The sequence below is a fragment of the Natator depressus genome, chromosome 3 (genome assembly GCF_965152275.1).
Source record: "Natator depressus isolate rNatDep1 chromosome 3, rNatDep2.hap1, whole genome shotgun sequence".
In the NCBI taxonomy this organism is placed as follows: Eukaryota; Metazoa; Chordata; order Testudines; family Cheloniidae; genus Natator; species Natator depressus.
This window is the reverse complement of record NC_134236.1, coordinates 84,260,307-84,285,066: the sequence shown is the minus strand read 5'-3', so window position 1 is coordinate 84,285,066 and position 24,760 is coordinate 84,260,307. Positions and strand designations below refer to the sequence as shown.

At 42.5% G+C, this 24,760-nt stretch overlaps 1 protein-coding gene across 2 annotated transcripts in view; it reads right to left on the bottom strand.

Moving 5' to 3' along the window:
- CEP57L1 (centrosomal protein 57 like 1) overlaps positions 1-24,760 on the bottom strand; it is a 121,484-nt gene that overhangs the window by 60,966 nt on the left and 35,758 nt on the right. Inside the window, exons 1-7 of one of the 2 annotated variants that reach the window (XM_074948210.1) lie at positions 17,941-18,458; positions 14,670-14,830; positions 13,713-13,785; positions 13,087-13,197; positions 11,224-11,337; positions 3,808-4,002; positions 2,419-2,581 (exon numbers count right to left, since the gene is read on the bottom strand). In XM_074948210.1, coding sequence (XP_074804311.1) covers positions 2,419-2,581; positions 3,808-4,002; positions 11,224-11,337; positions 13,087-13,197; positions 13,713-13,785; positions 14,670-14,806 — 793 coding nt within the window. In that variant the 5' untranslated portion in view covers positions 14,807-14,830; positions 17,941-18,458. Of the gene's footprint in view, positions 1-2,418; positions 2,582-3,807; positions 4,003-11,223; positions 11,338-13,086; positions 13,198-13,712; positions 13,786-14,669; positions 14,831-17,940; positions 24,451-24,760 lie in introns of those variants that run through there. The other variant, XM_074948211.1, reaches the window with a different exon arrangement.

The window sequence follows — 24,760 nt, the reverse complement described above, 5'->3', positions numbered from 1 at the left end:
AACCAGTCAGGACCTCCAGCATTCTGCCAATCAGATTCCAGGACTGGAGTCCTCTATCAGGGTTCAGCTTCTATTGGGGCAGTTGCTAGTGGGTCACTAGGTGGCAGGTTGGAACTTACTAGTGCCGAAGTGCTCTGTAGCCCAGGGTTCAAGACCTGCAGTCCCTGACATTAGGAGGTCCCAGAGGCACCCCTGTGCCTGTAAAGTGAAGTATTGGATTTAAACTCTGAGGTAGGGATGTGTCTTATTTGGCTGTTAAGCACCATACACGTTTGTGGCACTCTATAAACAAGAACACTGTCCCCTTAATTCAGCAGAAACAGAGAATCACCAGGAAGAGATTTTCCTATAGAAATGCTTGTATATGTTTTAAATAGGGCTGTTGCACAATTTAAAAAATTAATCGCACAATTAATCACACTGTTAAACAATAATATAATACCATTTATTTAAATATTTTTGATGTTGTCTACATTTTCAAATATATTGATTTAAATTACAACACAGAATACAAAGTGTACAGTGCTCACTGTATATTTATTTTTGATTACAAGTATTTGTACTGTAAAAAGACAAAAGAAATAGCATTTTTCAATTCACCTAATACAAGTACTGTAGTGCAATCTCTTTATCATGAAAGTTGAACTTACAGATGTAGAATTATGTACAAAAAAACTGCATTCAAAAATAAAACAATCTAAAATTTTAAAGCTTGCAAGTCCACTCAGTCCTACTTCTTGTTCAGCCAATTGCTGAGACAAACAAGTTTGTTTACATTTGCAGGAGATAATGCTGCCTGCTTCTTGTTTACAATGTCACCTGAAAGTGAGAACAGGTGTTCTCATGGCACTGTTGTAGCCGGTGTCTCAAGATATTTACATGCTAGATATGCTAATGATTCATAAGTCCCTTCATGCTTCAACCACCATTCCAGAGGACATGAGTCCATGTGGAAGACAGGTTCTGCTCGATAACGATCCAAAGCAGTATGGATCAATGCATGTTCATTTTCATTATCTGAGTCAGATGCCACCAGCAGAAGGTTGATTTTTTTTTTTGGTGGTTCGGGTTCTGTAGTTTCTGCATCAGTGTTGCTCTTTTAAGACTTCTGAAAGCATGCTCCCCACCTCGTCCCGCTCAGATTTTGGAAGGCACTTCAGATTCTTAAACCTTGGGTCAAGTGCTATAGCTATCTTTAGAAATCTCAAATTGGTAGCTTCTTTGCATTTTGTCAAAACTGCATTGAAAGTGTTCTTAAAATGAACAACATGTGCTGGGTCATCATCTGAGACTGCTATAACAGGGACATACAATTCTCCCCCAAGAAGTTCAGTCACAGATTTAATTAACACATTTTTTAACTAGCATCATCAGCATGGAAGCGTGTCCTCTGGAATGGTGGCTGAAGGGGCATACAAATGTTTAGCATATCTGGCACGTAAATACCTTGCAAATGCCTGTTCTCACTTTCTGGTGACATTGTAAATAAGAAGCAGGCAGCATTATCTCCTGTAAACAAACTTGTTTGTCTTAGCATTGGCTGAACAAGAAGTAGGACTGAGTGGACTTGTAGGCTCTGCAGTTTTACATTGTTTTGTTTTTGAGTGCAGTTATGTAACCAAAAAAAAAAAATCTACATTTGTAAGTTGCACTTTCATGGCAAAGAGAATGCTCTACAGTACTTGTATGAGGTGAATTGAAAAATACTATTTCTTTTGTTTATCATTTTTACAGTGAAAATATTTATAATCAAAATAATATGCACTTTGATTTCAATTACAACACAGAATATATATGGAAATATTGAAAAACATCCAAAACATTTAATAAATTTCAATTGGTATTCTATTGTTTAATAGTGTGATTAAAACGGTGATTAATCTAGATTAATTCTTTTGAATTAACTGCGATGAATCGAGAGCCCTAGTTTTTAACTATAAATCTCTCCATAAAGAGGTCACCTATTGAAACATATTTTTAAGCAATGTTTATGAAAAGACAGGAGTAACATTTCAATGCTTAGTATAATTAGAACAATATCCCAGACTCCCCATCAAGTTTAGTCCTGCAGTGTTTTTCTAATATGCTGTTATTATGACTCAATACACATACAAGCCCTTCAGATAATCAGGATTTGCAACAACACACAAACCTCCCCTACAATCAGAGGGTTGCAAAATGAAGGGAGCACAGATTTTCAATTCTGTGCTCTAGATCTCTGAAGCCTTCTCAATTCTACAGGATGCTGGCTGGCTTCACAAGCTGCACTCCAGATTCCTCAGATGTGAAAACAAGAATAACATTTAATATTTTCCAAACCAAGACTGCTGACCTGTCTCAAGAGTACACATCAACAGATGACTTCTACTCTAGAGGTCTTTTTATTGTGGTTTTAAAGGAAATGCGATTATTTCTCACCCTCTCTTCCTGAAATGCTGGAGCAAAGAGAGAAGTGAATATTAGAAGATAAGGATTCCGACATAGTGGCATTTCTGAATCTGTCCCCATTATCTTGGGCCACCTCAGGGTGTTTCTCAATAACTACTTCCATTCTGCGAGAGATTGGCAAATACTGGAGTACCTGAAAATATAAATGCATGTGTCGTTATTTCACCTCACTTAAAAAGCACTAAAATCACCCAGTCTGCGACTTAATGGGGGAAAAAATAAACACAGAAGAGAAAAAAAAGTTAACCATGATTGCCTGTCATTTGTACTATGAAAGATACAAATAAACAACTAAAAACTACTTTCAGTGATTATACAATAAAATCACTAGGTAAACTAAGTGCAATGCAGAACAACTCCTCAGATTTGCCTTTGAAATTTTCTGTGTTCTTAGGTGAGTCCTTAGGTATACTGGCATTGCTACAGGGGCGGCGTTAAGGTTGTATGGGTGTGTGAGCAAATGCCACTCCCAATCTAGCGTACAAACAGACAAAGTCCAAACTCATCTCTCCTTGGGGCTTGGCTTTATTAACCAATCACCACCACCACAAGGATATGCCTACATTTAAAATGCTACATCGGTGCCTCTGCACCAGTGCAGCTGTAGCACTTCAGTGCAGACACTACCTACTTCAATGGGAGGGATTCTCCCTTCTGAGTAATTAATTCGCCTACCTGAGAGGCAATAGCTAGGTCGTTAGAAGAATTCTTCTGCCAAGATAGCGCTGTCTGCACTGGGGGTTAGGTTGGTATATCCATGTCTCTCAGTGCTGTGGATTTTTCACAATCCTGAGAGACGTAGCTATACCTATGTAAAATCCTAGTGTAGACCAGGCCTCTGATTATAAAGATAGCCTGGAGAGAAGATTTCAGGTGTTCTCCTTCTAGACTGCTCTGCCCATACCCTTGATCTTCTTCAACCCAAGCAGCCTATTTACATTATACCCAGGGGACTCATTATCCTACTTACCTCAATGAGCCAGAAGAACTTATCTCTTTTTTTTCTAGCAGAATTATCCACTGTGTTAGCAGGCCCTTAGATTGCCAGCATTTTACAGGGCACTCTGCTTGTGCAATTCAATACTTTCAAATCTCTGAATTTCTTTTAAAATTTAACCTTAACTCTGAATTTCCTGAGTTTCTCTTTTTTCATCAGAGATTTTTACACTAGCTACAGCATTCTTGCAAGGATTTGTTCCCCTAAAACAACAAGCCCATAGAGTTTTGAGATATACTCTCAATCCTTCGCTCCAGCAAAATCACGTTTTCCCTGGGAAATATTATTACATTTAATAAACGCTAATATTTTGCAGTGCGGAGGTTGGCAATTATGTTGCACGGTCCACAATGCTCTCTTACCCTCAGGTAGCTGTGAATCGCCTTGAGAGAGTGTAGGTGACACACTAACCACTGCATGTAAATAACCAGGTCCTCCTGTGTCACTATATTTACAGGATTTTTCTTTCCTGTCAGGAAGTTCTGTCGTGCGGCCGACAGCCTCGTAGCCCTCTGAACAGCATCGTTGTACTCCTGCATAATGTGACCAATTTGTTTCTATGTAGAGAGAGAAAAGACCATCATTTTCCTGTGTTTATTTCTTTATGCAATCTATTAATTAACTAAAAGAACTCTGCACTCCCACCATGTGAAATATCCTACTTTGGGAGTAATTTTGAGGCTCTTGCTTCCCAGACAAAATTATATTTGCAGTCTAAGGGTATGTCTACACTACGAAATTAGGTCGAATTTATAGAAGTCGATTTTTTAGAAAGCAATTTTATACAGTCGATTGTGTGTGTCCCCACTTAAGACCATTAAGTCGGCGGAGTGCGTCCACAGTACTGAGGCTAACGTCGACTTCTGGACCGTTGCACTGTGGGTAGCTATCCCACAGTTCCCCTCAGTCTCTGCCACCCATTGGAATTCTGGGTTGAGATCCCAATGCCTGATGGGACAAAAAACATTGTCGCAGGTGGTTCTGGGTACATGTCGTCAGGCCCCCCCATCCCTCCCTCCATGAAAGCAACAGCAGACAATCGTTTTGTGCCTTTTTCCTCGGTTACCCATGCAGACACCATACCACGGCAAGCATGGAGCCCGCTCAGCACACCATCACCATACGTCTCCTGGGTGCTGACAGACGTGGGACTGTATTGCCACACAGCAGCAGCTCATTGCCTTGTGGCAGCAGACAGTGCAGTATGACTGGTATCTGTCCTTGTCGTCTCCCGGGTGCTCCTGGCAGACTTCGGTAAGATCTGTCAGGGGTGCCTGGACATAAATGGGACTGACTCAGGTCATTCTCTTCTTTAAGTTTTGTCTAATGGAGATTCAGTCCTGCCTAGAATATTGGCAGAGGGATAGTTCAGTGGTGTGAGCATTGGCCTGCTAAACCCAGGGTTGTGAGCTCAATCCCTGAGGGGGCCATTCTGCCTCAGGCTACTCTCCCAGCCAGCAGCACCGCGAGCACCCAGGAGATGGTGGCTAGCAGTTGTACTGCACTGTCTGCTGCCAGCCTGCTTCTCCCTCCATGAAAGCAACGGCCGACAATTATTTCGCGCCTTTTTCCGTGCAGGCGCCATATTGCTGTCAGCATCGTCATCTACCTGCCGCTGCCACTCTGCTCTCCTGCTCACGCCATACCACGGCAAGCATGGAGCCCACTCAGATCACCACGGCAGTTGTGACTGCTCTAAACACCACGGGCATTATCCAGCAGTATATGCAGAACCAGAACCTGCAAAAGCAGGCGAGTAGGCGATAGCAGCGAGGTGAGGAGAGAGAGGAGGACATGAACACAGACTTCTCTCGAAGTACGGGCCCCAGCGATTTGGCCATCCTGGTGGCAATGGGACAGGCTCATGCCATGGAACGCTGATTCTGGGCCAGGAAACAAGCACAGACTGGTGGGACTGTATAGTGTTGCTGGTCTGGGACGATTCCCAATGGCTGCGAAACTTTCGCATGCGTAAGGGCACTTTCATGGAACTTTGTGACTTGCTTTCCCCTGCCCTGAAGCGCCAGAATACCAAGATGAGACCAGCCCTCACAGTTCACAAGCGAGTGGAGATAGCCCTGTGGAAGCTTGCAATGCCAGACAGCCACCAGTCAGTTGGGAATCAATTTGGAGTGGGTAAATCTACTGTGGGGGCTGCTGTGATCCAAGTAGCCAACACAATCACTGACCTGCTGCTATCAAGGGTAGCGACTCTAGGAGATGTGCAGGTCATAGTGGATGGCTTTGCTGCAATGGGATTCCCTAACTGTGGTGGGACCACAGACGGAACGCATATCCCTATCTTGGCACCGGAGCACCAAGCCGCCAAGTACATAAACCGCAAGGGGTACTTTTCAATGGTGCTGCAAGCACTGGTGGATCACAAGGGACGTTTCACCAACATCTACGTGGGATGGTCGGGAAAGGTACATGACACTCGCATCTTCAGGAACTCTGGTCTGTTTCAACAGCTGCAGGAAGGGACTTACTTTCCAGACCAGAAAATAACCACTGGGGATGTTGAAATGCCTATAGTTATCCTTGGGGACCCAGCCTACCCCTTAATGCCATGGCTCATGAAGCAATACACAGGCACCCTGGACAGTAGTCAGGAGCTGTTCAACTATAGGCTGAGTAAGTGCCGAATGGCAGTAGAATGTGCATTTGGACGTTTAAAAATGGCGCAGTTTACTGACTCCGTTAGACCTCAGCGAAACCAATATTCCCATCGTTATTACTGCTTGCTGTGTGCGCCACACTATCTGTGAGAGTAAGGGGGAGACGTTTATGGCAGGGTGGGAGGTTGAGGCAAATCATCTGGCCACTGATTATGCGCAGCGAGACACCAGGGCAGTTAGAAGAGCACAGCAGGGCGCACTGCGCGTCAAAGAAGCTTTGAAAAAACAGTTTCATGACTGGCCAGGCTACAGTCTGAAAGTTCTGTTTGTTTTTCCTTGATGAAAACCCACCTCCTTGGTTCACTCTACTTCCCTGTATGCCAACCGCCCTCCCCTCCCCCTTTTGATCACCGCTTGCAGAGGCAATAAAGTCATTGTTGTTTCAAATTCATGCATTCTTTATTAATTTGTCACACAAATGGGGGGATAACTGCCAAGGTAGCCCGGGAGGAGGGAAGCACCAGGTGGGGTGGTGAAGGAGGGAAGGACAAGGCCACACTGTACTTCAAAACTTGTTGAATGCCAGCTTTCTGTTGCTTGGGCCGTCCTCTGGGGTGGAGTGGTTGGGTGCCTGGAGGCCCCCCCACTGCATTCTTGGGCATCTGGGTGAGGAGGCTATGGAACTTGGGGAGAAGGGCGATTGGTTACACAGGGGCTGCAGCAGCGGTCTGTGCTCCTGCTGCCTTTCCTGCACCTCAACCATACGCCGGAGCATATCAGTTTGATCCTCCAGTAGCCTCGGCATTGCATCCTGCCTCCTCTCCTCTCGCTCATCCCTCCTCTCCTTGCGTTCATTTTGTGCTTTCCTGGACTCTGACATTGTCTCCCTCCATGCATTGTGCTGGGCTCTTTCAGCATGGGAGGACTGCATGAGTTCAGAGAACATTTCATCATGAGTGTGTTTTTTTCGGTTTCTAATCTTTGATAGCCTCTGGGATGGCGATGATATGTGGAGCGATGAAACATTTGCAGCTGCGGGAGGGTAAAGAGGGAGATTAGTCTTTAAAAAACAGGCATTTTAGAGAACAATGGGTAGACTTTTTCACGGTGAACCAAGCTGTTAACATTACATAGCACATGTGCTTTCTTTACAAGGTCGCATTTTGCCTCTTATATCGAGGGCCTGACGGTTTGGTGTGAGAGATCACACACGCAGGGCTGGCAGGCAACAGAATTCGGCTTGCAGGCAGACATGGTAAGCCACAGTCTTTTGGCTTCTTTAACCTTCCTAACATGTGGGAATGGTTTCAAACAGCAGTGCCCTCATTTCATATACCAAGCACCCGATGGGTTGGCCCTTTAAAATGGGTTGGCCATTTAAAAGGAGGGGCTGCGGTTTTCGGGTTAATGTGCAGCACCAACCCAACTAACCCCCCTCCCCCACACCCCCCCCCCCCCAATGCTCTGGGATGATCGCTTCACCCCTCCCCCCACCGCGTGGCTAACAGCAGGGATGATTTCTGTTCAGCCACAGGCAAACAGCCCAGCAGGAACCGCCACCTCTGAAATTTAATAAAATTTAATAAAATTCCCCTATTTCAACCAGGTGACCATGAATGATATCACTCTCCTGAGGATAAGACAGAGAGATAAAGAACGGATGTTGCTTGAATGCCAGCAAACACCGGGACCATACACTGCCATGCTTTGTTATGCAATGATTCCAGACTACGTGCTGCTGGCTGCCATGGTAAAGTGTCCTACCATGGAGGACAGAATAAGGCTGCCCTTCCCAGAAACCTTTTGCAAAGGCTTTGGGAGTACATCCAGGAGAGCTTCATTGAGATGTCCCTGGAGGATTTCCACTCCATCCCCGTACATGTTAACAGACTTTTCCAGTAGCTGTACTGGCCGCAAATGCATCCCAAGACTTCAGGGCAAACTAATCATTAAACACGCTTGCTTTTAAACTATGTATTATATTTACAAAGGTACACTCACCAGAGCTCCCTTCTCCGCCTTCTAGGTCCAGGAGCCTGCCTTCGGTGGGTTGGGAGGTACTAGATCCGGGGTGAAAAATAGTTCCTGGCTATCGGGGAAAACGGTTTCTCCGCTTGCTTGCTGTGCTTCAACCTCCTCCTCCTCCTCATCTTCCTCGTCCCCAAAATCCGCATCCCTGTTGTGTGAGAGTCCATTGATGGAGTCCACGCACAGGGCTGGGGTAGTTGTAGGGACACCCCCTAGAAGGGCATGCAGCTCATCATAGAGGCGACATGTCTGGGGCTCTGACCCGGAGTGGCCATTTGCCTCTCTGGTTCTTTGGTAGGCTTGCCTGAGCTCCTTACGTTTCACATGGCACTGCTGCGGATCCCTGTTATAGCCTCTGTCCTTCATACCATTGGAGATTTTTTCAAATATTTTGGCATTTCGTCTTTTCGAACGGAGTTCTGATAGCACAGATTCGTCTCCCCATACAGCGATCAGATCCAGTACCTCCCGTTCGGTCCATGCTGGAGCTCTTTTGCGATTCTGGGACTGCATGGTCACCTGTGCTGATCAGCTCGCCATGCTGGCCAAACAGGAAATTAAATTCAAAAGTTCATGGGGCTTTTCCTGTCTACCTGGCCAGTGCATCTGAGTTGAGAGTGCTGTCCAGAGCAGTCACAATGGAGCACTCTGGGATAGCTCCCGGAGGCCAATACCGTCGAATTGCGTCCACACTACCCCAAATTGGACCCAGCAAGGTCGATTTCAGCGCTAATCCACTCGTCGAGGAGGCGTACAAAAACTGGTTTTAAGAGCCCTTAAAGTCAGGAAAAGTGGCTTCATAGCATGGAAGGGTGCAAGGCTAAACTGATCCAACGCTGCTAAATCCTACCTAAACTCGTAGTGTAGACCAGGGATAAGAGGAAAGATCATCTCCAGTCTCAAACAGAGAATTTATTAGCAGTCATCTCTGACAGTAAAAGAAGCTGTAATTAATATACCCAGCTGTCTAAAATCCGAATGTATAAAAACTCAGAATCATCCACAATCTTTTTTCCAGTTAAATACACCCCATTCTCCACATGGCAATGATTACTTGGATAAAAAATAAGTGGCATTTGTGACATCAGTTTACATCGTGCTTTTAGAACCAAACAACAAAAGCCTTTTCAAAAACAATTTTTCCTTGTATATTTTTAGGAAATTTAATGCTAGTGAATGTTCTAGATTGACATCCCTAGTTACCTGATGCTCTTGGTGGAAACTAGAGCTCATCAGAAAGTGGAAAGTAATTTTTTCCTCATTTAGCAACAACATCCCAAGTTTTGCACAAGCACTAATTAAAAACTAAGTTAAACATTATTCCTTATTACAGTTTCCCCGATACACACTCGCCTAAAATACTCTCCCAGGCTGTTACAACACCAACCCCCACAACTGTTGCATAGAATCACACTAGCACACAGTAGTTCTTGTGCTACAGTTGGGCCTTTCGCCAACCACAGAGGTTCAGCACATGCCAGAGCAGCGAAAGTTTCCTCATGTGCGCTGCCAGTGTGCATCTACTCTGGTTCGTGGTAGAAATGGAGGGTTGTTTCAGTTTCCATGTCCATTCAGTCCTTGGCCCCTTTTAGGAGGCTGCCAGTAAGTGCCAGTTGTGGTAATGGCATATGATCTGGACAACAGTCCACTAGAAAATGCACTGAAACCACCAACTTGTGTCACAGAGATTACCAAGTAGATTGAGTGCTAGTGACTGGCTCCATAACCTATTACCTCTTCTCTGAATTTCCGGTCTTTAAAAGGTTGCTCAAATATTAAGTAGCAGTTTTTTTTTTTAAATTGATAAACCTGCCGTGGTGGAAGGTAGAAACAGCTTTATCATCTCTGACACTGTGCTTCCACACTGCTAGAATAACAAAATGCTGGAAAATAACCATAATCTGTCTGTGTCTACAACCAACAGGATTCTTGCAGTATCCACTTTATCTTTGCTGATATTTTCATTATGTATATTGATTTAGAGTCGGTAAACAATACAGATATTTACAATACAACTGCATAACATACTAACCAGAAAATGCAATCAACAAATTTACTATGCTCACAGTCACTAAACATTTTATATTTAAATCAATAAGAACAGGTTGTCAAGAGGAGCATTTAAACTATTGTACCCTAACATTTATTATTTCATAATGTCACATTTCAGCTTCCACCACTAATATTTTCAGCGAGAAGTGTTTCTCCTGGAAATGTAAGGAACCTGCGCTGAACGAAACAAGCGCTACATTCTTTGAAATACAATAAATGAGGGCATGGAAAGCTGGAATGGGCAAGAGCCTTCCACTTTCCTGGACTGGACTCGACTCTTCTTGAACTGCTTTTGCTTCATTTTTAAATGATAATCTGGCAGGGAGATTCAGAAGGGGCCTATATTCTAAAGCCTGTGGTTTTCAGTCACAAAAACAGATTTTACTGAATAAACCCATATAATTCCATAGCTGCCAAGTGATGTGGTTTTAATGACTTAGTAGCTTGCTGGGCTAAATGTGCGATTACAGTGTTAAGACCATTGCCATACTAGTTTCAAAGCTCTGGTATTTTTGAGCATTACAGTGACAGGGGCTCTTTACAAGAATGTATAGTTGGACTCATAGCACTAAAAACGTCTGAATTACAAGTGGAGGGAAGAAAACAAACGTAGTACCAGCAAAATGTTTTTGAAGTTTCTAAACTATATTCTGCTAACATATGGCATATGAAGAATACTTTGGGGAGGGGGTGATATAAAAGGTCTTTCTGATGCTCTTGAAATGACCTACATAATAAATAGTAATGATAACATTTGGCATCTAGTGGTTACCTTTGAAAATAAACCACAAATGTGTACTAAAAGGCCACATGTTTATGCCCCCAATCACTTGTATTCAATATTCCTTTCCCTCCACTCACGGTACATTCTTAGGGTAGGTGGTGTGTTCTCCTCTCTTGCTGGAAACTGCATAGCACATTTTACGTGCTACCATATGAACACCTTTCATCTGAAGATCTCAGTGCTTTATGGATGATCCTTATCCTTTATGGCTTTGTCACTTAAGTGCAAGACAGCCATCTCAAACACCATGAACATATCATGCACATATGCAATATTTCTATTTTTTGATTTCCTACCTGATAGAGGGGATAAAGCTGTTCAATAACACTGCTGTGCCTACAAAATCTCTTCCATCTAAGCATGTGTAAATATTTACTCTGGACAAGATGGGTAATTCTGTCTGTAAAAAACTTTAATGAAACCAAAAATAAACAAAGTGTCACACTTGAGCAAATGGTAACAATTTAACATTATGGGGAACTAAAGTAGAACTGAGAATAACATAAGTGGGAGAAATAGTCAGTCCCTTAGTATCCCCGTTCTGCCACCCATCCTCACACTGAGAGATAACTTTCTCTACAAGTAGTCCTAGTAAAGAAAATGGTTCTACTCACTAGTAAGCAGTGGTGCAAGTAGAGCGGTACCCTCCAATACGCAGTATCAGCAAGAGATTTTTAGTGGGTACGGGATACCGGAAAGACTTGGGGAGGGGGGCGCTGCACTCTGCTCCTTAAAGGAGCAGAAAGCGGCAAGGCTTTGTTTAAGTTTGTTAGCATATGTATTGTGCTGTTACATTGGTCAGGACCTCAAGAGGGGAGGGGACGAAAGGTGTTTAAACAGTGTTTTCGATTCTGTTTCTCCCCATTGTTCTGAATTATCCATGACATCCATACTGCATCACATCAAGTCCAAATCATTAGAGGAATGTCTCTGCTTGCACTGACCAGAGAATGTTTGGATTCTGATGTCAGCCCAGTTCCGCAGCCTGACAGGAATCAGGTGTTGTCCCCAGTGTACACAGCATTCTTCTTTGCAGCCAAACTAGTCTAACATGCATTTTGTTAACTGGAACTGGAGCAGCAAAACAAAGAAAACAAATGCCTCATTTTCCAGCTTTATTCATGAGAGAACTATAAGTGAAGATTATAATGCCGGACACTGACAGCCTTAAACCAGCCAGCTGCCACAAGAATCTGCCTAGAACTTTGCTGAAAATATGTTCCTCATCTTAGCAACGGAGCTAAGTCTTATCACACATTTCCTCGTTTTTATTCGAATGAAGCTCCTTCTGATCTGACAGCTCAGGCATTGTCAGTTTCATCCAGAACAATTTACAAACTTGGACCCTAATCCTGTAAACCCTTAATCATTTGATCAATCCCACTGAAGACAATGGGACTATTTGCATGACTGTGGATCACTTTTGTGGGCTGGTAAGAGTTTCAGGAGTCTGTTCCTATAAAGGAAGTTGAATCCCCCATTGAAATGCAATCTTTGAATACAATACCATAAAGCAGTTTATGACACAGTTCTACTTAAAATTTGTCTTTTAGTAAGTCATACGTCTGCTGAAATGGCTCCTCACTCAAATCCCATATTCCATATAAACAGACCGAATACTACATATTTGGGGGGAAAGTGAGTAGTTAAGCATGCTGCTCATTGTATATACAAAGTGGGATGTCAGAGGGGATGGGGAGAGCATGGGGGCCTTGGGCTGGGGCCGGGGAGGAGTCACATGATGTCCCCTTGTGTCCCTCCCATGAGTGCAGTATGATTTCTATTTGCACCACTGTTAGTAAGGTACTAATCAGCATGAGGAAGGCAGCAGAATCTGTCCCACTAGGATTAGCAACTTAAAAAAAAAAAAAAGCTTAAGAACAAAGCCTACAGAAACAGATGAGGGCACACAGTAGTACAGGAATGTTGTTCCAGCCCATCCCGGCTGACTTTGATCCCTTTTCAGATACCAAACCAAGTAGTACAAGAGGTTCCTTATTATCCAAGGAAATGCTTTAAGCACATCCATTTTCAAGATGGCCCTTAGAACAGAGTTTTGTTTAATCCTTGCTTTAAGTCATAACTCAGTCACCATCAGGCTAGAACATACATGTTGAAACATTGTCGGAGTCTTTGAGTTGCAAATAGAAAAAAGTTACCTGGTGCAGTAACAGAGGTAAGCTTTCTGCTGTATTCTCTCTTCTCAGACAGCTCTCTAGCTCCCTCTGCATGACATCAGCCTGAACAACAAGAGGTTTTGCCTCAGCTACCTGCAAGCACAGGTAATTAGACATCAAGCAACCTTTGTGGGCAAATACAGACACTCAGGAAAAATGCTATGCTACGTTCATGTTTTGTAATAGGCAAAACCACCCTTCCCCCCACAAAAGTCTCAGCAGCAGGCTAATTTTTCACAATCTGGAATACAAAATGATTGATTTTAAATAAAGAAAACCTATCGTTATGGGCTTCATCCTGTAGCCGTTGAAGCCAGTGGGAATGATCACATGGGCAACGGCTACCAGATTGGGCCAAAAATTATCAGTATCACAAGAACAGCTGTTGTAGAAAAAATAAAGGGTTGTTTCACTACTATACAAACAATTATATTAGTACTCTTCCCACCCCTATCCCCGTACTCCTTATTGTCAAAAATGGAGACAGTTACACTTTTGTTCATTTAAAAAAAAAAAACAAACCCACCTTTAACTGAAGTTAGTTCTCAGTTACTGTTTAGAATATATTTAAAGGTGACTTTTTTCATGCTAGTATATTCTTCAGTTACCTGTAAACCTTTCTTTAGTATCACCTCCCTTTCTTTTCTGAAATACGAAGCGTCCTTTGGTATCGGAACAGAGCTATAGAAAGATTATCCAAAAGAATATTACAGACAGATAGAAAACAATGCAGTGTCAGATAATTAATATATTCCTTTGCATAATTTGAAAGGCCCAGTACAATTCAAGTGGTATAAATCAATGGTAAATATTATCCACAGTAAATATCCCTTTTTTAAGGCAAAAAAGTTTAAAAAATGAGAGAGAGAGAGAGAGAGAGAGAGACAGACAGACAGATCGTGTGTACACCTGGGCAGGGCTTGTAAGCCCTACTCAATTAAAATCCTCACTGAAATAAATAAAGGCTTTGCCTGAGTGAGGCCTGCAAGACAGGACCCAGTATTTATTGACACTGAAGACCAAGGCTGTAAAAAGGATAAGAACCAAATCTCTCTCTCTCACACACAACCTATGTAGATATATTTAAAAATTTTACACACTAAAAACTATTGTAAATATTAAATATTTATACTACTAAATAAAAATGAATGTGTATGTTTTAAATACCAACCAAGTGCCCACTTCTCACTTGAGTATGAGCTGCAGAATCACATCCAAAAGCAATGTATAGGAAACCATATTAGAACACTTAAAGACACCCCTCTTCAAAGAAAGAAGTGAGAGGATTAATTTTGTTTTGGGATTTAAAACATAGAACGGCACTGAATTTCCAAAAAGAGTTTAGAATTAGCTTTCCTATATTACACAGTGAGTCAGTAGCGGAGCCAGGACTGAAAGAAAGAGTCAAGGTTCCTGGTTCCTAGGTCTGTGTCCAAGCCTCTAGATCACTAGGCATGTAGGATTTCTAACAAGAGGAAACAAAAGTGCGTGAAACAGACACTTATAAAATACATAATTGACATAATCAGTCCTCTTTTCCTCATTCACCAAGAGGTTTTCTTTACCTGTAAGATCTATCTGGTGTTCCCTGAAGTACCCCATTGTCTTCTATTTCTGTCTTCAGCTCTGCCAGTTGAGCAGCTAGTTCTTTTTCCAACTGCTGGACTCTCTCAGTGGAAGAGATCTTGTAAAATTCATCCATATTGTAAACCTCAGTGCTTTAAGTCTACAACCAAAGTACAGTATAGAATATGACAAGCCTAGAGACAGGGTTTTCCCCCTCAAGAGCACATTACATTAGCTACATGCACAGAGATTTTCTTATATTTCCAAAGAATGAGGTTTAAAACAAAAAAAAACTCCACAGAGATCACAGGTGGTATGTGCTGCATATGAGATGACCATCAGGACATATATTATAATGAACACAGTGAATTTTCTTCTGGTGTGGGAAACACCAGATCCACTGGAATTTCTAAAGAAATCCCGTAGTCTAATTTCTATTCCTGACTCTGGAATTACACTCTTTGCATTCTTGCATTTTGGGATTTATTGAGTAAGTCTCATGGAGTTTAATCACATTGTTGCTGAGTGACCTTGGGCAAGTCACTTCCCCCTCTCTGGGCCTCAGTTTCCCCATCTGTAAAATGGAGGGATACTGATACTGGCCTCTTTTGTAAAATGCTTTGAAAGGAAAAGCTCATCGAGAGCTGAGGTGAGGCTTGGGGTTTTTGCTAAACAATCAAAATTGATAATGCAAAGTCACTTGGTATGACACAGTCCCTCCAAAATCAATCTCTGCTCTCCAGCTGTACTATAGACGTTCAGGCAAAAACTGTTCAACTCTGATAACAAGTACACAAATTAGTAATAAGTAACAATAACCAGCATCTTATTCACACTGTATAAGATTATGGAACCAATTTTAATTTCCTGAAAACATATCATGCATTTGTTACATTGCTACTGAACAGTAACACTTATATATATTTATATATATAGGCAACCAAACGTCCACATTCTATAAGGGGATATAGAGTGTGGAATTAAACAACAACCTGGACTTTGAGTATTATTTGTATTGTGATAGCACCTACAGGCCAGGAGCCTAATATGCTAGGCATGGTACAAATATATAACAAAAAGAAGGTCCCTGCCCAAAAGAGCTAACAACCTAAGGCCCCAATCCTGCAAACATTTACTCACATGAAGTCAATGATACTATTCTGGAGTAAAGTTAAGCACATGCACAAGTGTTTTCAGAACTGGGGCCCAAATTTAAGACAAGATACAACAGACTGATGTGACAAACAGAAAAGGAATGCAAGGGAACAAGTAAGACAGTTACGAACAGTGCCTTACCACTATCGAGTGTTTTTGATACATCACACCATGGGGGAGTTTTAAGGGACAGACCCAAAGTCCACTGAAGTCAGTGGGAAGACTCCTACTGATTTCATTGGGCTTTGGATCAGGCCCTACAGGAGGACAATGTAGTCTCCTTGTGGATTTCCCAGATGTGAGTGAACTGATGAAAATAGAACTTTTAATCTGAAATAAGAACATATGCTCCCATATATCTAGTTTCTTATTTTCCTGCCATAAAGTTATCACAATTCTGTATGGTACTTTTATGTTGGGAAGCAAATGTTTCTCAGTAAATCTTTCAGTCCACACAAACATCTGTAGTTAGTTATATTAGTAAGTATCCAAGTCTTGATGGGATCCTGCCTTGATATTTTTCTAAAAGTGTTTTTGCCAGTTCCTATTCCCAGAACACAGTGGATTTATTGAGCTATCTAATGGCCAATCCCTAGTTATGCTGGGAAGAAGATCGTAACGTATGTTTTCAAACTGAATTCCTTTTGTACAGAGACAAAAAAATATTTCCAGCAGGTTTAAGTAACAGTATTACTGGTTTCAGAGTAGCAGCCGTGTTAGTCTGTATTCGCAAAAAGAAAAGGAGTACTTGTGGCACCTTAGAGACTAACCAATTTATTTGAGCATAAGCTTTTGTGAGCTACAGCTCACTTCATCGGATGCATCGGAGTATTACTGTTTAACGTGTGTTAGTATATTTGATTAAAACCAGAAATGTGAACAGTTGTTGGATACAATTTACTTTTCTAGGTATCCCATTATACTGTTTGGCCTGTATCCTTTGTCCTGCTTTCATAGAATCATAGAATATCAGGGTTGGAAGGGACCTCAGGAGGTCATCTAGTCCAACCCCCTGCTCAAAGCAGGATGAATCCCCAATTCATTTGCCCCAGATCCCTAAATGGCCCCCTCAAGGATTGAACTCACAACCCTGGGTTTAGCAGGCTAATGCTCAAACCACTGAGCTATCCCAGTTGTAAACTATTGCCTTGGATTAGAGCACTAATCAATTCTCTTGTCATTGATCATTTTATGCAAGACCAATTTGTATAACCCAGTGTAAGGGGTGATTACTGTCCTTTGGGATGGGTCATTGTAACACTTGTCTGCTGCCTCTGTAATAATATTCAAAATGCGAATGAACATAAAAAGTTAAATGTCCTTTGCATTTGAAACTATTTTCTTTCTTCTATGTATAATTTAAAAGGACTTGTAAGAGATTCCAGACCAAGCCCTCACTAAGCCAAACTTGCTGCTTGAGTAAAACAAATCGGTTTGAAAACTCTCCTACATATTAGTCATTTACAGAATTCAAGACTGGGATTCACAAAGGAGTCTAGGGAATTAGGTATCTAAATCCCATTGATATTGAACGCCAAACTCTCATAATAGGCCCTGATCCTGAAAACACTTAGGCATGTGATTAACTTTACTACTATGAGTAGTTCCACGGATATCAATGGAACGACTCATGCTAGTAAATTTAAGTACATGCCTACATGTTTGCAGGTGCAGGGCCTTGGGCTCCTTTAAAAATCCCATCACAAGTAGTTAACAACTGCTTCCAATTGTAAATTTTCTAAATAAAAAATAACTTAGCTAGTCTCCCCACTCCAGGCAATGCTGAGATACTATTCCAAAACAAACTCTTGCAGTTGCTGCTTTTTAGGAATGCATTTTTCATTTCTATATTTTTTTCTCTAGCTAAGGAAACTTTGAGGTTTACATTTTATTATCTATACTTTACCTCTTTTTAATGCATATTACAGTACATCAGTTCTGTTTTACTCTGAGAAAGGAAACCCATGTTGAAAAATTTAAACAGTTCCTGAGAACAAATAATAGTGAGACATTCATGTTAAAAAATGGGTTGAACTGTTTGGTGCTGAAATATAAAACATGCATAAAAGTTTTTGATTATATACATTTTAAAAAACTGCTTTATGATCAACTCACCTCTTTTCTCCAAAATCGCATCTAGACTCCAAACTGAACACGTTTGACATAAAATTAAGTAAAGATCTCAAGTAACTACCTCTCTGTCATGAACCATTTGTACCTGGTTTCCTATTCCATCTCCTTCCACTCCACAGAGACAGGCAATCTGAGCGGTGTGTAGTAACCTATTTATGTCGATTAAATATTTTATTACACATTTGCTATGCCATTCAAACATTGGCCCTTCCTCCATTCTGTAAACAGGACCACAGCACCAAAATCTCCATTACCAGCTTCAGAGCCATACAATACCTGTCTAACTCCCCTGAGGTTGCTGTCTGTCAGCCGCTGCTACCAATCAACCCTTGCAGTGAGCGAAACGTTCCGATCCTCTCCCTGCAGCAGTAACACACAACAACACTCTGTCCCCCAGCTTTCTAGAGTTAACAACAGAATCAAAATCAGGGCGCAGAGGAAGCAGCTGATACATTCGCCACTTTCCCAGCGCGTGGACAGGCCCAGGTGTAACCATAGCAACCCCAGTACACTGAACGTTCTAAGGGGCGGGGAAGCCCAGAGAAAGGATCTTCCTGGGCTTCCAGACAGGAGCTGCAATTGCCTTTGATCATCTCTGGCTCTGAAGGTGCAGGGACTCCCTGGCTTCTGGTGCTGTCATTGTGCAAAGACTTTCACCTGGTACTTACACACGGGGGGGAAAGTCTGGTTGTTTCTTGTCTAGAGTTAACAGCAGTGGGTCTATGGTTTATTGCTTAGGTGTAGGATCCCCTGCCCTCTTGCGAGAGCTGACTGCAACCCTTTGGGCTACCTGGGACATGATATGGCCCTTAAGTGTTTGAAACTTTTTGAAAATAGGCTGCAGGGTCTGGACTAGGTACAGGGGTTCCCATAGTAGCAATGCTGGCTTTGCTAGGAACTCACTGTGTGGTAACCTTAGACTACTCCTTGTACCTTAGTTTTCCTATCATAGAATATCAAGGTTGGAAGGGACCTCAGGAGGTCATCTAGTCCAACCCCCTGCTCAAAGCAGGACCAATCCCCAATTTTTGCCCCAGATCCCTAAATGGCCCCCTCAAGAACTGAACTCACAACCCTAGGGTTAGCATGCCAATGCCCAAACCACTGATCTATCCCTCCCTGCCTCCTGAAATGTTTGTCTACTTCACAGGGATAGCAGGAAATCAGGTGGTTTAAGATAAGAGGGGCTCCTAAGGTGAAATATGAACCTAAAATCAGAGCAGGCTCTTTGCAACTGCAGAACACTGCTTCTACCTCTAGCAATGCTGACTTCAGTGTATAGAAATAGGTTTCCTTTCTTCATCCAAGTCCCATCTGTACTAGAAAATAATTAAAATGCCTTTTTAAACACTAATGTAGACAGGATTTGATATCCTTAAAAATAAAACCATGTTATCTGATCATGATCAATCCTTTGGGTCAATTTGAGGCTACCCCTACCAGTAAACATGTCTTTAAAAGGTGTGTATGCTAGTGTTTAAAATTGTGTTGGGAAACACATTCTAAAACACAACCTATTTTTCTAGGCCAGACATGCTCCATAAGAGAAATCCTAGATTCAGCCTCTGGCACAATTTAGAGGCAAACAGACCAGAAATAAACGTTAATTAAACTTGCTGGTCTCCCACCAGTCACCAAAGCTTTAAAACAATTCATTAAGTTTATAAGACTCCCAGTTAGTCAACTTTTTAAAAAATTAATAAATTGTAGTGAATCTGTAGACAATACAGCTCATACACCACAAAACATATGCAGTCTTCTTTCATCACTGGGAAGTCACTAAGCACAACCCATTAGTCCAAAAGTGCTTATTAACTTTATTCCACAACCGTGCAGCATTGTCATCTTCTGATTAAAGACCCTCTTCTGAAAACACCAACTGCAAATCCCTGGAAACAGGGTTTGGCTCTACTTTTTGCAAGGCCCTATCTGCAAAAAGATTTGTGGGGACCACCCAGCTCTTCACACCAGAGATCAGTAGCAGAACTTCACTGAACTGCCACAACACAACGTTTTATTTCTGGTGTATGTAGACTTATAAAATTACCCTTAATTAACATGAGTTGCAGAACGACACTAGAATTTTGAGCTGTAATTGGACAAACCCTTCCCCTTGCTACACTCCAGATAGTATCAATGCTCATAGCCAGCAGGTTGGGTGTAGACAATTCCCAGGAGAAAAAAAAAATCTGTGTACTCCACGGATCTGGGAGTAGAAAAGGAGCCATCTTTACAGCAGCTTCTATTCCTTTCCTACCATGAAGCTGCTGAAGCTTCCAGCAGGTGTGGCTAATATGCCTTTGTGTGAAAGTGAAAGACAATTGCTCCTAGTTAATTTCATGGTGGTGGTTTGGTGATTTTGTTGTTGTTAGCTTGTTTTTAAGAGGAGGTTTATTTATGCTCTTACAAAGGCACTATCCTTCCTTCACCTACTTCTGTTTGTAACACTGAACCACCGATTTATCCTCTTCAAAATGTTAGGATATAGCTATATTTTGTTAGCATTACTATCTCTCCCTATCTACTCCTTGGAAGGAAAAAAGTGGTGCAGAGAGAGATAGCACTAAATCAGGGATTTATTGCATCAAGGTGATTATAATATCAAGTCTGAATAATTAGCTTGTGCATTCTGCCATATTTACATGAGGGGAAAGGAAGTAACCCTGGCGTACACAAGGGGACCTAGGCATTGCAGCACTCAGCATTACTGTGCCTAACTTTTAGGTACCTAGGAAAGTCACAAGAACAACACTGTGATCCACCACATTGAATTAGGCACCCAAGGCCCTTTATATAGCGAATGAGGAGAGATAGGCACCTAAAAATGCAATCCACTGAGCCAAGCAACTAGGTAGGCAGTCACCTAGGCCAGTCAAACGGAGATGCGGATCTCCTCAGAGATAGATGCCTAAATCCAGGCAGCAGGGAGACGCCCATCTCTGCTTGTGATCCATGAATGGAAAGTTGCTGCGTGGCATCAGGCATCTTAGGCATTTTTTGCAGGAATGAATTAAGCACCTGCCTCTCCCCCACAATCTCTCCTGTTGAAGCTGTTCCACTAGTGGATAAATAACGAAAGATTAAGAAAGAATCATTCAAGTAGGGGGACCAGACCAAGGTCTCCCACTTCTTAGGTAGGTGCCCTAACAACTGGGCCAGAGAAGCATGCTCACCTCCTCTAGCCCAATAACTGGTCCTCTGCAGACAAAGTATAAAAGAATCATTGGGCCAGAGTGCAAGAGAGACAGTCTGTGGCCCAGCAGATAGAGCATCCACTTGGGGGGGGGTGGGAGACCCCGGTTCAAATCAATCTAGAGAACAGGAAAAACACTGCGTTCCACCAAGCAGTGAGGAGTTAATTAGGTCAGCCAGGGGAGGCAGCATGGTGACTCCCAACCCCCACACGCAAGTGCTCATGCCAATCTATAGCTCCACTGAAGCGCTAACAAGCGCCTCACGTTGACAGCACAAAGACAAAATAACTTTCTGAGATGTACATTATCTTAAGAAATGTGTTTGAAAGACATACTCATGAGACACCCCTGGACCTCTCAAAACCTACCACTTCACTTGCCCATTACACTCCCCACTGGACAGCATGCACAAAGCTCAGCTGCCACCAGGTTTCTGCACACACAGGATGCAAATACCCTATATGGTGAGTTTAAAATTCCCCCTTCAATAATAGTTGAGGGACGTGATATCTCACATTCAGGGAGATGGGCAGAGTAGACAAGGGGACGGGGAGAGGGGAAGCCAAGATGAGTTGTCACATACGAATGCCAGTGGTCTCGCAGATACCTTTGACTACTCCTAGGAAGTAGTCCATGGGAAGGCAGCAGCCCCATGGAACTCTGTTTTCCTTCTGGTTGGCTTGGTAAGTCAATGTATTTGTGAACAACTGATTACGGCCTCCAGGAACTGGTCTAGGACCCTGGAGGCTGTAGACTTGCTGATGGCAGTAGTCTGTGCAGCAATCCGCTGAAAGGATCCTGATGCCTGTATCCCCAGAGTGGTGCTGATCCAGTGGCGACCGATAGTGGCTGCCTCCTGTGTACAGTTGTGGAGAGGTTCTCATGAAGAATGTTACAAAGGTGTTGGAGAGTGTCTGGGCCTAGCACATAGTACCAGATGCAGGCCCATTGAGAGATCCCCATGAAACTGTGGTGGGATTGGTAAATTCACCGGGTTGGCTGCGGTGGATAGCCTCAGCCGAGGGCTCAAGGTTGGCCTTGGCCTGAGACTGGTGATTGGGTTGGACTGGACTGCCTCTGCCCCTGTTCTTCCTCCTCTTGCTGCCATAACTGGTGCTGCAACATGAAAATTCTGTTTATCATGCTGGACCTTTCTCCCTGGCCTCCCACTACCCTGCCTAGGAGCAGCTCAGCTGCCCCCCATGCCTCCCTTCTTGCTTCCTAGCCTTTTCCCAGCCCTCTCCCCGCTTCCCTTCCTTGGTTATCTGTGGTTCCCCTTCCCTACCCTAAGCAGTCTCTAATTTGTGCCCCACTAGAGGCCCCATTAGCTACCCTCTGATGTGTTAACCCAATACCTATCCCTGTCTATCTACACCTAGCACTACCTGACTGCTGTCTCTCCAACAGATCTTGCTTCTCTCTCTCTCCCCCCTCCCCTTCTGTCATGCTCAAAACCTTGCTCACACTCACATTCTGCCCCTTGTGCTGCATGGACTGGTAAAAGCCAGGTACTAGCTGGTCTCGGAGCACACCTACTGGATCAGGCCCAAAATGAGAGAGAGAGGTATTCCTCTGCCTAGCTTCCCGATTCATAGATCGGAGTCGGGGTTAGGCAAGCAATAGGCACCCAGCTGCCTAATGCAGGCCAGCAGTGTACATGCTCCAGGGGCTCAAACTTAGGTGCCTAGGAACTTTTACAATGGAAATGTAGGCACCGAGTCAGTTTAGGCACCTCACAGCTGAGTGGGAGTTTTATTCATCACAGTGTATGCAAACTTAGGCAACTAAGTTGCTTTGTAGATCACACCCTAAGTACTAAATATTAGAAGTAGAGTGTACCTCTGTTGTACTAACAGCAGCAAGCAGCTGAGAGAGTCTGAAAACTCCACAGCTGTAGTGGATTGGGTCATTCGTTACATATTTGAGTACAGACAAGGGTTCTAGGCCCAGTACACACAATGGCTTCAGCCATCTTTATACATGTTTCCACTACACTGGTTTATTACACGATTTAGGCAGGCTCTGTTAACAGAGTTCTAGGTGAGGCATCTACTTAGGTTTTTAATGATTGGGCCCTTCCATGTATCCAGCCAAAATGAGTTTAGCAATATTTATATTAAAAACATGGCTGTGGCAGCAGTATAAAATGGTGCCTTATTAGCATTAATTATAATTAGGCAGCATTAAAGAGTCAGATATGGTGGATTTTTTTTTGCTTTATTTTAATAAAAAGAACCCACACCATATTTGAACCAATACAGGCCATTTAAGCCCTATGACTGGCAAATGTGTATAATACAAGCCATTGCACTTTCAGAAAAAAGTACTTCGTAGACAGAAGACCTTTTTGCTCTATCACTACAAATGACTTATTGCCAAACTGCCTCTGCAAAAGAAGCAATCTTCAACATCAGTCCACGAATGCAGGCACTAAAGTTTATGTCCTAGATAATTTTACATTACAAAATTAGTAAGTGCATGTTCATGACAGACATTGTACTTGTCTGCATTAAATTGTAAGAACCCAAGTATTCAGTCCTCACAAAAGGAAGACTCCCACTTACTCCACTGGGAATTTTGGCCCTGTTAGGGCTGCAGAAGCAGGCTTTAAGTATCTCCTTTGAGCATGGAGGAAATGTGATAATCCTGAGTTTCTGACCTACATTAAAGGAGTTTTCCTTTCCTCCTCTACTTCATAATTTAATTATTTGAGAGTGTTTGCATGTATGTTGATGAGGAGGAAAGTGGGTAAAAAAACAGATTGCATTTCTTATATATTTCAAAAGATAGTTTTTAATTTTGTAAGTTAAAAGAAATTGGGACACTTCATGAAACAGTTAAAACAGATATTACAAAATATGTATAGCTACAGGGAAAGTGAGTTTGTTCAACCCAAACCTAAGTTTCAACTGAAATTTACTATTCGGTTAGAAAATATTCAGACATGGCATAAATGAAATATTAAACATTTAATTCTGTCTAATATTTGTTCAATCCAAACCTATGAAGAAGGGTCAGACATTTTTTTTTGGCATGCCAGTAAGAGGCACTACCTATATAAATATGTAAAAAACTATTGTTCCCACATGATATCATCTTTTTTCAGTGTTGACTGAAGTTTCTGCACATTTTTTAATAGCTGAAGTGAGCTTTTGCTTTTCTGCACAGGACAGGATTTTGATGCTCTTCCGCTTGAAGTAACTGGAATCTCTCTTGTTCCTTTTAGGTCATCAGATTTTGGTAGGACATGAGCTGATTGTCTCTTCAATTTCTGAGCTTTTTGCTTTAATTTGTGGACCTAAAAATGAAGATATATGCATGAAAGTTTTAATGCTCAGAAAGGATACTGGCTAGAGACCCAAGCACCACTTAAGAGCAACAATCTCAAACACCAACTATAAATGAAAAGAGAGAGGAGAGTTTAGCTTTCCACCACATCAGATCACTCTCCAGTCAACCCCAGTACTCTACCCCTGACGAGAAGAGTAAGGCAAGTCGACGGGAGAGTTTCTCCCATTGACCTCCCGCAGTAACTTGACCTAAGGTACATGAACTCCAGCTACGTTATTCATGTAGCTGGAGTTGCATAGCATAGGTTGACTTACCTA